The sequence below is a fragment of the Pelophylax lessonae genome (genome assembly GCF_965119305.1).
Source record: "Pelophylax lessonae genome assembly, chromosome: 3".
NCBI classification, from domain to species: domain Eukaryota; kingdom Metazoa; phylum Chordata; class Amphibia; order Anura; family Ranidae; genus Pelophylax; species Pelophylax lessonae.
Genome location: NC_138770.1, coordinates 527,765,716 through 527,778,985, shown reverse-complemented (window position 1 = coordinate 527,778,985; position 13,270 = coordinate 527,765,716). Strand labels below are relative to the sequence as shown.

Sequence of the window (13,270 nt, the reverse complement as noted above, 5' to 3'; positions counted from 1 at the left end):
AATGTTGAGTGGCACTAGTACCGACACTCTGCTGCATACGAGAACCCTGTGATTGTTGCATCTCAGCAACAGAAGAACAGGGTCGGGTATGCCTGACCTTAGCAGGGACCACTACTCCATCGTCAGAGCTATCTGTCAGGGTGCCGCTGCTCTCTACAATTTTGAATACTGAGCCTGATTCTGACAGTAAGGCTTCCCCATCGCTCTCATCTGTCATGTTTAGCATCATGTAGGCCTCTTCACTAGTGTACCTCTGTTTGGAAATGTTGGCCAATAAATGCATAGGTACCTAGTGTGACTCACAGTAAAAAAGCACCTGGTTGTCAAGGACTGTTTGAACCGCTACCAAAAAATTTACTGCTAGTGCTAGCAGAAATCAGACCTGACTCTGCTAACACTGCGGTTTAGTGTGCTGTGTATCAGAAGTGACAGTAATCTGCTGATTCTGAACTTATTGGGGGATGGGCGGAGGGGCTAATTGCAGGTGCTTGAAGGTGTTGGGGCTGATCCTGCTAACGCTGTGTTTTGGGAATACTATACTAAACTATTGGGGACGCTGGTATAGTTCTGATCAGTTCAAAGATATTGATCCGTTCAGACACTATACTAGTAATGGAGGTGTTCAGTGTGTGTGTGTGTATGTGTGTGTGTGTCACTGGGAATCAAAAGATTAAAATGTGTTACTAAATATGCGGCGGGCAATCTGACGCTATCCTGTATTGATGCTAACTAACGTTAACGGTAACTAAAGTCACCTGTGACACTAATACAGTGATCAGAAAAAAGATCTGTACACAATAATAGTGACACTGTGACAGGAAAATAAAGGGGTTAACTGGGGATGATCAGGGGGTTACATCATTATTAGGGGGTGTATGGTGGGTACCCTAATCCTATCTGGGACAGACACTAACTACCACTAACTGTCTCTCACACTAACTGAAGTCACAAGTGACACTAATACAGTGATCAGTAAATTATCTGTATACTGTATATAGTGACACTGTGACAGGGAGTGAAAGAGTTAACTGGGGAGTGATCAGGGAGTTAATTGTGTGCCTATGTGTACTGGTGTCAGTGTAGTGCTTGTGTACTCACTGTCTGATGCTCCCCTCTCTCACCGTAAAAGGGCTCCAAGAGAGAAGATTGTAATTGGTAAGCACCGATCACCGAGTCCAAAAACCATTGGCCTGACTTATTGGTTCTGAATCGATTTAGCACATCACGGGGACGGTAGGCATGCACGCCCCCTAGCCCCACGCATGACCGATGTACAGTTATATCGGTTCACGCAGCCGAGCCACCTTGCTGCAGTAAATCTGCGGCAGGTGGTTGGCAACTGGTTAAACAATTATTCAAGTAATAACCTGATATTGTTCCAGAAAGACTGTAGGTGTGCCCATTGCCAGAAGATATGATAGAGAGAGCCTTGTTCATTACCACAATGCCAGCATAAAGCTGAGGTTTAGGGGTCTTGTTGATGTAGCATATCTGGAGTTTTGTACCAAAACATCAGTCATTTCAATGTAGTTTCTCTAAGTACCACACATCTGGATGATTTGACGGCAGTAGGTCTCTGAAGGATATGTGTCCATTTTCGCATATAGAGGTGTGTTTCTTCGGTAAGGGAGGGGTTACTTCAAGAAGAATCTTGTAAATAAAGGAAACTAAATGGAATTGGTATGGCCCCTGTGCACATATGTATTCAAAGGTGGTGGGTTTACCTAAGGTAAGAGAGAGGCGCTAGCGATTGAAAGAAATGTTTAACTTGTAAATAAAAATAAAAAAAGGTTTTGGGAATATTACATTTTTCTTGAAGGTCTGCAAAAGTGAGTAATTGGTGGGATATGGGCTGGACTAGATTGCATAGCTGAAAATGGGGGGGCTGTAACCACGATAATATATTTGTAAAATATAAGCTGTTAGGTATAACTGGGTTAAATAGGATGTTAGAAGGGGGGGGGGCATGGTGAAGAGAGAAAGTAGTGCAAGTAACATTTCTTCCAAATGTTTAAAGTAAACAGCACAGGAGCAATGCACATACGTCTTAAGATAACATCATCATGAAGTGAAGAGGACCACACCAGGGAACATGGATGTACAGGGTATATAGAACCTCTCTCTATCTCCGACCAATGATTGGGTGCATACAAACTAGACCAGGAAACCACAGCACGTAAATAGGTAGCATAATAGTATTAACTAATGTCGGGGGTTCCTGGACCACCCTGAGTAGCAATACGATGGGATTTGTTATGCCAAAGAATTTTAAAAATCCACGCTGGAGAGATTTAAGTTGGGATAAGGTTATAGCCAACGGTAATGTTTTAAAAAATATAAGAATCTGGGTAAGATTGACATCTTTAAAACATTTATCCTACCCAATAATGATATGCGATGTTTGGTCCATTGTTGGTCAAATATAGAGTGGGAATATGAGGAGGTAATATGAACCCCAAGATATTTCAGCGAATGAGAGCACCAGCGATAGGGATAGGTGCCTTGTAGATGGGCAAAAAGGTCTGGTGGAAAAAATGCATGGGCAAGGCTTCTGTTTTAGTAGTAATAACTTTAATGCCTGATAGAGCTCCAAAAGATGTCAATAGGGCATATAGGGAAGGGAGGGAAATTACAGGTTCAGTCAGGGTTAGCAAAATGTCCTCTGCAAAGAGGGACAATTTGTATTCTCGATGTCTCATAAGGACTCCTCGAATATCGGGATTGGACTGAATGGCCTCAGCTAGGGGCTCAAGACACAAAATAAATATTAAAGGGAATAAGGGATGCCCCTGCCTGGGGCTATTGGCAAAGGTGAAACTAGGCAACAAAAAAAGAGGACAATTGAACCTAAGCCGTGGGTCAGGAATATAGTGCTATTAGTGCATTTGAAAAAACTCCTGAGAATCTGTAATGAGACAGTGTGGCAAACATGTAAGGCCAGTTAAGGCGGTCAAAGACTCAGAACCAAAGTAGGGTGGGGAAACTTATTGATGAGATCAATAAGATCTATTGTGCACCTAATGTTATCGCCTGCATGTCTAGCTGAAACAAAGCCTACCTTTATTAGTTAGTCTGTTGGCCAAGATCTTTGTAAAGAATTAAGAAGGGCTATGTGCCTATAGTTATCTGGTTCAGAGAGGTCTTTACCAGGCTTTAGAATGACTGAGATGTATGAGTGTAAAAAGGAAGAGTGAGGAACAGTACCGTGGAGTAGGGAACTATAGAAATTTAATAGGTGTGGAGCTAATATTGGTAGAAAGGTTTTATAATAGGAGTAAGGCAATCTGTCTGGGCCCGACTTATTTGATGGGAGGACTTTACCACTTTTGAGAGTTCCTCTAAAGATATAGCTGCATTCAACATAACTATATCGGAGGATGACAATTTTGGTAAGTGTAATGTCTCAATAAATTCATAAAATTTCTCCTGTTCGAAATGAAAATGGTTATCAGGGGTCAAACAGTTATATCATTTATGGTAAAAAGTTTCCAAAAAGCCTAGCCATGGTACAAGGGAAGTATGTTGGGGTGCCATCCTGTTGTAGAAGACGTTCAGAAAAGGAGTGGAAAGGTCAGATATAAAGCTTATTAAGCAACATTTTATGAAGTTTATTAGAAAATTCATAAAATTTATGCTTAGCCCACAGTAAAGATTTTGCGCCTTTGCTCATGGCTAAGGATTTAAGTTGGTCACAAAGGGATGTGACTGTGTGAGACAAGCCACTGTGGGGGAGTACAGAAGCAACTTCCCTGATGTACATAGTTTTGTTAGGCAAAGAGGCTAGTAGCATCTTTTTTTTAAACGGGAGCCCTCAGAGATCCATAGTCCTCGGAAAAAAGCTTTGTGCAACTCCCACAGTATGGATGCTTCTCCCACAGAGCCAATATTAAATTTAAACATATCTGTAAGTTCTTTAGTTAGCATGCACTTAGTAATCAGTGATTGAATAAGATAATCGTTAAGGGGCCAATGGCAGGTTTTAGTAGAAGATACTGAGAGGGTGATATCCAAGGTAATTGGTGCGTGGTCAGACCAAGCTATAGGGGCAATTTCAGAGGTTACTATATGTGTTAATAAGGGGGCAGATATGAAGAAATGGTCAGGCCGAGAAAACATATTATGTGGGGTTGAGTAGTAGGAGAACTGTCTGTGAGTAGGATGCTTTATTCTCCAGGAGTCAAATACCCGTCTCTGAGCCCGGATACATTTACAAAAAGAGGAGGATTGAGATAGAACCCTTTTTAAGGGAACAGTATGAAATAATGTTTGTCTATCTTTGTGTGGGGACATGGTTAGGTTGAAATTGCCTCCTACAATTATTTGAGGTTGGGCAAAGCGGTCAGCAGCTTTAAAAAGATTATCGACTAATCCAATTTGTCCCGAGTTTGGTGCGTAAACGTTATTGAGAGTAAAGGCAGAAGACATATAGTCGCAGTTTATGGCGATGTATCTACTGGGGGGTCAATACATGAATCTTTAACTTTCAAGGGGCATGTTCTTCTTATGAGAATCGCCACTCCTGCCTTCCCAGAAGAGTTGAGGAGACATACGAAGTGGCGAAAAATTTAGAGGTAAACATAAAGGATGCCCGCTTGAAAATGTGTCTCCTGAACTAAGACTATATCAGCACCAGAAGATTTAAACTCCTTCAGAGCCACCTACCACTTGTTGATAGAGTTTAAGCCTTTCACATTATATGAAACTATTCTTAAAGCCATAAAGGCGTATATAAAGAAAAGCTTAAGTATGCAAGATAACAAGTAAGTCACAATTGACGTATTCAAGGGGGCCTGTGAGGGAAAAACCTATCAGTAGTAAGCATATAACAAGGGAAGCCTGAAAACACATAATAAACTTAGTAACAAAAATAGACCCTAAAGAGGTCCAAAAAAGAAAATGGAACCCAAAAAGGGTATTGAACCTGAAACGCAGCTGCGTCTCAGAATTCCGTGGCCTCGGTCAGGGAAAAAAACAGGGTAAAATCTGGTAAAATCTGACTAGGTGGAAAGAAGGAGGGTCACCATACGCTCTAAAGCAATAGTAATTCAATAAAAAAAAGAGAAAAGGTTATACCTCATAGGTATGTGAACAAGGTTCTGTGCATAGGATCCAAAAACTTTGGGATGAAAAAAAGGGAGACAACCGCTCCGCATGATGAAGAAAAAGGAGAGATTCCCACGTAGAAATGATGGGGGTTGTTAGGAGGAATGAGCTTGGAGTGGGGTAGCAGATGTTTTCTTCATATTCTGCTTGGCGGGAGTCCAGATCCGATTAGGTATAGCAGGAGGTGGACGTAGTGGGAGCGGTTGAAGAAGCAATTCATCTTCCAGGAGTGGAGGGAGGCCTAGGCTTCAAATGAAGGCGTCCCATTCTTGCAGGTCTCGCTGACTGTGTTGGACTCCTTCACGAATGACAATCAAGCGAATGGGGAAACCCCAGTAGTAGGGGACTTTGTGCAGCTGCAAGTGCGAAGTAAAAGGGCGAAGTTGTCTGCGTTTGGCCAAGGGCTAAGGTCGCTGAAGATTTGTAGTTTGTCGCCTTTGTAATCAATTTGTGATTTATTGCGGGTAGACAGGGGAAGCGCTTCCTTACTATCATAGTAGTGAAACCTGACTATAACGTCTCTAGGACGGGCCCCAGATGGTGGTTTTTGGCCCAGCAATCTATGTGCCCGATCTAAACGCCAGTCTATGTCAGCTATAGTAGGAATGGGCGCAGTGTACTGTCAACCACATATTCAGAGATACCACGAATGCGTAGGCTTTGGTGCCATTTTCTGTTATCAAGGTCCTCCTGCTGAAGTTGTAGTTGAGAGACAGAGTGTTTTAAAGTTGATTTTTTTTCTTCTAGGGCCTGGACATATTGTATAAGTTTATCAAACTTTGTTTCTAATGCATCTGTATGTTCTCCAATCTGGCGTATTTCCCCATGGAGTTCTTGAAAAAGTTTTCCAACCTCCAAAGCAATGTTACGTGTTAATTGATGTAGGAAAAGTTGCAGCTTCTCATCAAGCATTGCAGGGGTTAACACTGATTGGGAGTCTTGTGTACTGATTCCCTGTTGAGTAGAAAGCAGCATCACAGTGAATAGAAGCAGGTCTGTGAGTGAGGACGGATCTGGCTGTGAAATTGAGGCCGGGGATTGCGGCCTAGAAAGGAACTGCTCCTTGCAAGCCTGGTTCTGCGGCTCTGGGGACGGCAGGGAAGCGCCCTTTTGCTTTCCAATTTCCCCCATAAGGTTAATGAGGGTATTAGGAGGGGGATAGGCTTCTCCCTGATGCTGCCGAAGCAGTGTGAGGCTGTCCAGACGTCGCAAAAAGCGGACGGGAACCGGAGCTCTGGTATTAAGCTGCCGCCATCAATGAGAATCACGTATGCGCCCCGTAAATCCTCCCATTAATGTCCATAATCAGGACACAGGTGCAATTTTATTTATTGTCCCTACAAATCTAAGCTCTACTTTTTTCTGTCTGAATTGAAAAGATGAGTACTTTTCATATTTATGGCAAAAAACTGTTGTCGAATGTAACCTTTTCATTAGAAAAAGTGTTATTGTCAAAAAGATTGTGAAACAAGAATACGAATATGCAGTACTGAGAAAAGTATTTGCCCACATTTCAATTTTCTCTGCTTTTGAAAATATTTTCCTTTATCAAATGGTGTTGGAATTCTTGCTAGTTCTATGGCCGCATAACACCTGGTTTTGTATTTTGTCTTTGGAATGAAAAAAGTAAAATGTGCAGATAAACATTACTGAACCCACATTTTTATTTTCTTTTATTAGTGGCTGTATCGTTAAGAAACCAAATAGTCATTGTACCACAGAACCAAAGCTCAGGACTCGTTACATCCAACGTTTCTATTCCTCCACTGACTCAAATGACTATCTGTTTCGAAGCTACAAAAACCAACAACAGCACAAAGAACTGGGCAGTTTTTTCTTACAAAAACTCTAAAATGGATCTCTTACGTTTCGGAAAAACTGAAAATGGGTATACGTTGTTTATTTTGGGTGTTCCTTGCCCTTTAAATCTGTCCTCATCTCCATATTCCGGTGAAGAGTTCTTCACATCATCATTTCGCCAGCTCTGCATAGTATGGAATAACCAGTCAGAGGAGATATTTGTGAAGGCCGGAAATGCAAATTTGTCTAATCTCTGCCCAGATGCAAGGGATCTGACGATCCCTGGCAGTGGAAATTTCATGTTAGGATCTTATAATTCGACATCAAAGCCACTGCAAGGGAATGTTTACAACTTTCGTCTATGGAATATTTCGATGGGTTTTGATGCACTTGCAAACCTGACCTGTGATAATAAAGGAAATATTATAAACTGGGAGAACAGGTATTGGAATATCCCATCATGGGCCAGGAAAACAGAAAGCAAACTTAGTTGTGGTAAGTAGAGATTTACAAGTGTTTTTCTACAGTTTTTCTGCCTCTGGTATTGTTTATGCTATTGTTTACACATAAAAAAGTATGTCATGTGTTTTTTATTAACAGCATATGTTTCAGTTGCAATGCAGGAAGGTGAATAGCATACAAGAGTTTATATTTTTCCAAATCTCTCATTAAACTTGGCATTACATAAAAATTATAAAAATAAACAGTAAACTCAAAGGACCATATTATTTCTGTATGTACGTGTAACAATAGCTTACCAACTAAGAGCTCATTTACATTTTTATTAAAAATCCCATATGTTACTGCTAATCCTATACACTTCGGAGAAACCAATGGCATTTTTTAAAGTAATATTTTTATTTTATTTGTATTCATATTTATTTCTTTTTATTTATTTTTAAAGTAATATTAAACAGAGAAGTGTTAATTGCCATCATTCATTCACATAAATCATATACATCATGCAACTTTATTTCTTTTTTTTTTTTTTAATCTTCTCAGTACCTTATTCCTACAGCGCTTTTGTGTGGTCACATGATCTTTCCCTGTTCTTTGACATCAGCAGGAAGGGGCTTCTAATACTCTGCTGACGTATGCTCTTTATAGGATGGGACTGTGTCTACACAGCCCTGATTGGTGCTGTGCCAGTCACGCGTCTAAAAAAAAATAAATTATAAATATAAAAAACACTGTTTTACAGCTCCCTTTAAATCTTTACTGTTCATTAAAAATGTATTTTTTTGTTCATTAATATGGTGTAGGGGGAGTCAAAGATGATTGACACTAGCTTTCACTTTGTTCAGACAGCATCTGCATCCAAGGGTCTTTTTTTTTTTTACTTTATAGGTGTTAGCAGTTCATTAAATATATTTAATGCTGATTTATATTAAAACTAAGTTTTTTATTGAGTTTCTTAGTGAATGTAATAAATTATTAAAAAAGAATAGCGCACACATGCAGAAGAAATTACTACCAAATTTGAAGACAATCCATAAATAAAAATGGGGATTTGGTCCCACCATATGGCCATATAGTGCTCAAGCCCACCACTACGTCAAAGTACCCCATTATCAGTGGGTCCTACACTATCCATGAAAAATAGATGAATCCAGCCTTTCTAACCCTTGGAGATAATACTCCTTGTATTATCTCCAAGGGTTAGAAAGGCTGGATTCATCTCTTTTTCATGGATAGTGTAGGACCCACTGATAATGGGGTACTTTGACGTAGTGGTTGGCTTGAGCACTATATGGCCATATGGTGGGACCAAATCCCCATTTTTATTTATGGATTGTATTCAAATTTGGTAGTAATTTCTTCTGCATGTGTGCGATATTCTTTTTTAATATACATGTCTTTTGGTTCATAGCTGCACCAGCTTTAGAAATACATGGGTATGCTCCCCCAAATTGTTTGCTTGTTTATAATGTAATAAATTAGCCTACTACAGTATATCCGGCCTCCATAGTGTTTAGCAATATGAGGACACAGAGTAAGAGGGAGGAAGGGGAGTGTCCTTAACTACTGTGTATACACCCACATATGTGACTCTATACTCATGTGGGCTGCACAGATAAGAAAAAAGAGGAAATGAAGAGCTTACAAGGGAACTAAAACTAGAGCATGCTCAGTAGATGACAACACCTGGTCTACACAACCTCAGGCTGCAATGAGGACACAGAGAAGATGGGAGGGACAGCTGAAGGCAGGATCAACCAGGTATATTAACTGGGTCTCCTAAATGCACAAAAATACATATATTAGTAGGCAAACCCTTGGTCATTCAATGTAACTACACTGAACAAAATTATAGATGCAACTCTTTTTTTTGCCCCCATTTTTCAGAAGCTGAACTCAAAGATCTAAGACTTTCTATGTACACAAAGGCCTATTTCTCTCAAATATTGTTCACAAATCTGTCTAAATCTGTGTTAGTGAGCACTTCTCCTTTGTCAAGATAATCCATCCATCTCACAGGTGTGGCATATTAAGATGCTGATTATACAGCATGATTATTGCACAGGTGTGCCTTAGGCTGGCCTCAGTAAAAATCCACTCTAAAATGTGCAGTTTTATCACACAGCACAATGCCACTGATGTCGAAAGTTTTGAGGGACAATGCAATTGGAATGCTGACTGCAGGAATGTCCACCAGAGTTGTTGTCCGTGAGTTGAATGTTTGTTTCTCTACCATAAGCCATCTCCAAAGTCGTTTCAGAGAATTTGGCAGTACATACAACTGGCCTCACAACCACAGACTTCTTGTAATCACACCAGCCCAGGACCTTCACATCCAGCATCTTCACCTCCAAAAACCCCATGAGACCAGCCACCTGGACAGCTGCTGCAACAATCGGTTCGCATCACCAAAGAATTTCTGCACAAACTGTCAGAAACCATCTCAGGGAAGCTCATCTGCATGCCCGTCATCCTCATCGGGGTTTGCACCTGACTGCAGTTTGTTGTCATAACTGACTTGAGTGGGCAAATGCTCACATTCGATGGTGTCTGGCACTTTGGAGAGGTGTTCTCTTCATGGATGAATCCCGGTTTTCTTAGATCTTTGAGTTCAGCTCCTGAAAAATGGGGGCAAAAACAAGTGTTGCATTTATAATTTTGCTCAGTATATTTGTTCATAGAGGAGGGGTCCAACCTTTTGACCATCCTGGGCCACATTGTGGAAGAAGCGAAATTGTCTTGGGCCATATATAAAATATACTGATAATAAGCATAGCTGAAGAGCAGAAAAAGTCAAGCAGATCACGCGTTAATGATCATTGATACAGATAATTATCTATCTGAGTAATAAAACTTCATTTTTTTTTATATTTTTTATTATAAAATTAAAAAAGGCAACACAAAACTAGTATGATATTTGACACATCAGTATCTGGTTCGATGGATATAGTAGCAATTTTTAATGGATTCTTAAAGAGCTCATCAGATATTTTGGTTCCAATTTTGCCCTCTGTTGCTTCATCCTTGAAAATAGTTGCTCACAAATATAGGTGCTGCTGATGACATGAACCAAGCGTGATTGTGAAGAGTGCAGTATATTTTTCTTTGGGAAGATGAAACTTAAAAAAAGTCCAATAAAGAGGCATTGTCAAATTTTTCTTTGGCCACATATATTCGCTAACTGTAAACACATTTTTACAAAATAATCCCAAAAAACAACAATTTAAATTAAGTTTACAATTTTGTGTTGGGCTGCCACAATAGCCATTTTGGGCCACATGTGGCCTGTGGGCTACAGGTTGGACATCCCTGGTTTACAGGAATTTTTTGGAAAATTGCTTCTTTGTTCCAGTTTGCAGCCTTAAAGTAGGCTTTGCAGAGTCCCATGTCTGACATAGTTCCTGTACCTTGAAATGTCTCTTGACAGTTTATTTGTAAAAGTTTGTCGGGAGAACTTTGAGGGAGGGACGGAAATGTGAAAATATCTCTATACCTGCTAAGTGTACAAATACAGATCTTTAGCAACTCTCTAATTTAACACTGGAAGTGAAAGTTCCCTGCAGAAAAGGTGGTCAGGACAGAAGGAGGTATTGGTATATAGTCAGTCTATATGATTACCAGGAAAGTCATTTATGGCACTGGAGGGTTTCATCTTCAGTGCATATCAGTTTGGATAACATTATAGGTACCCAAAATTCTTACTTTTGGACAATGCTTTCATGGCACCATGAAAGCATTGCTTTGATATTATTACCATGATATTATTACCATGTCACCACTACATCCTATAAAGTCTATTACCCAAATGCAGACCAGACTTTGCAGATTGAAATACTGTATAAAAACTATCTGCTTAGCAGTATTTTACTAGGTAGGGCATGTTGATTGGGGTAAAAGGTTCTGTAGGTGAAACATTGACTTTAGTTCCACTTTAACTTGTACTTACATAATGTAACAATTATGTGAACCGAGTTTACAAATGCTGTACTGTATACATTTGTGTATAATAGGGTTTTGTTTTGAATGCTGGGATGCCACTTTGGACTTTACAAATGATTAATCTGTATGTAAGAGTGTATTATTGATTAGGATCACATTAGGATCAGGTCTTTTCTCACTCTCTCTATGGTTGCTCTTTACATATATGGGCATTTTTTTTTGTTTCCTCTAGATCAGGGGCCAGCAACCTTTTCCACATTAAATGTCAATTCTACAAGCATCAGACAACCAGGGCATCAGCAAACAATAGCATGTTGTAGTCAAATAATATAAATTCAAGTGCCTTCAGACCTTAGATCAGGCACATTAATATTCCTTCAGACCTCAGACCAACCTTAATTCATGTACCTTCAAATCACAGATAGGACCCAATTCACGCACTTTCATGCCTTTAGATCAACTGCAATTCATGCACATTCCCACCTCAGATCAACCCCAATTCATGCACCTTCAGACCTCAGATCAGGCCCAATAAATGTACCTTCAGACCTCAGATCAGGCCCAATAAATGTACCTTCAGACCTCAGGTCAACCCAAATAAGGGACGTTCAAACCTCGGACTATCCCTAATTCACGTATCTTCAAATCTCAGATCAAGCCCAGTTCATGCACCTTCACACCTCAGATCAACCACAATTCATGCACCTTTACACCTCAGTTCAAACCCAATTCATGCACCTTCACACCTCAGAAAAACCCCAATTCATGCACCTTCACACCTCAGATCAATCACAATTCATGCACCTTCACACCTCAGATCAACCACAATTCATGCACCTTCACACTTAAGATAAACCACAATTCATGCACCTTCACACCTCAGATCAACCCTAATTCATGCACCTGCACACTAGGGATCAAACGATTATTGGCAACGCCGATATTTTGGGGGCCGATATACACTTTCCCCGATATATCAGAATTGGCCCCTGAGGTTACTGATATTGCTGATATTTTGGGAAAGTGCTTGTACCAGAGTGATGCCTGCAGCTAGAGGCATCACCCCGGTACCGGCGTCCATAGCCAACGGTCGTCTGTTTTGTAATGAAAACCGATGTGGCTGAGAAGCCATTCGCCTGTCATTACAAGGAGCAGGAGGGGACACCCCCGCCCCCTTCCGCGGCTCATCCGGGTCTCCCGTCCCACCGCCAAAGAGAAGACCCAATCAAAGCCGCATTCGGCTCTGATTGGGTCTCCATGTAAAAACCCGGAAGTGATGTCATGACAAAACTTCTGGGTACTCGGCGCCAAATCAAAAATAATGACGCCATTTAAAACAGCTAAACTTGGTGTTTTGAATGTTTTTAAGTGCAGAGGAGGGGTTTGGGGTCTTTTAGATACTCAGATCTCTCCACAAGAGTACCTGTCAAAAAAAAATAAATCGGCCGATACCGATATGCGATGACCAAAATATCGGTATCGTATTGGCAATAAAAAAAACGATATCGGTCGATCACTACTTCAAATGTCAGATCAACCCCAATTCATGCACTTTCAGACCACAGATCAGCTGCAAACCCTGGATCTACAGAAATGTAGGGGTTTTCCATGCGCTCCTGCTGCAGCATGAGGTTTAAGAGGAAGAAGAGGATACCCGGGCAGGGACTCTCTATGCCCACTGCCACAGGTAGTAAGGTGGGCAGGGGAACATCCTTGACATCAGGGAGGGCAGTGGCCCTTCTGCGTACCAGTGAAAAGATTAAGTGTGTGAGTGTCATAGGCTACATATGCCTGCACTAGGTTTTATATGTGTGATCCACAGTATTCACCTTTACTTTTATCACAATGTACATAGTATCTTATAGTATCTTTTTTGATAGGGTTCTGACTCACATTTGATTTGATTTGCATTTCAATCGCTTAGGGGGATTGCTTCAAGTTGCTGCTGAATTGCATCAAGTTTTGGCTT

At 40.6% G+C, this 13,270-nt stretch overlaps 1 protein-coding gene across 5 annotated transcripts in view; it reads left to right on the top strand.

Moving 5' to 3' along the window:
* The window catches only part of ADGRG6 (adhesion G protein-coupled receptor G6), a 284,077-nt gene that overhangs the window by 138,108 nt on the left and 132,699 nt on the right, over positions 1–13,270 (top strand). For all 5 annotated transcript variants that reach the window (XM_082249118.1, XM_082249117.1, XM_082249116.1 and 2 more), the window contains exon 4: positions 6,784–7,398. In XM_082249118.1, the coding sequence (XP_082105244.1) occupies positions 6,784–7,398 (615 nt within the window). The remainder of the gene's footprint in view (positions 1–6,783; positions 7,399–13,270) is intronic.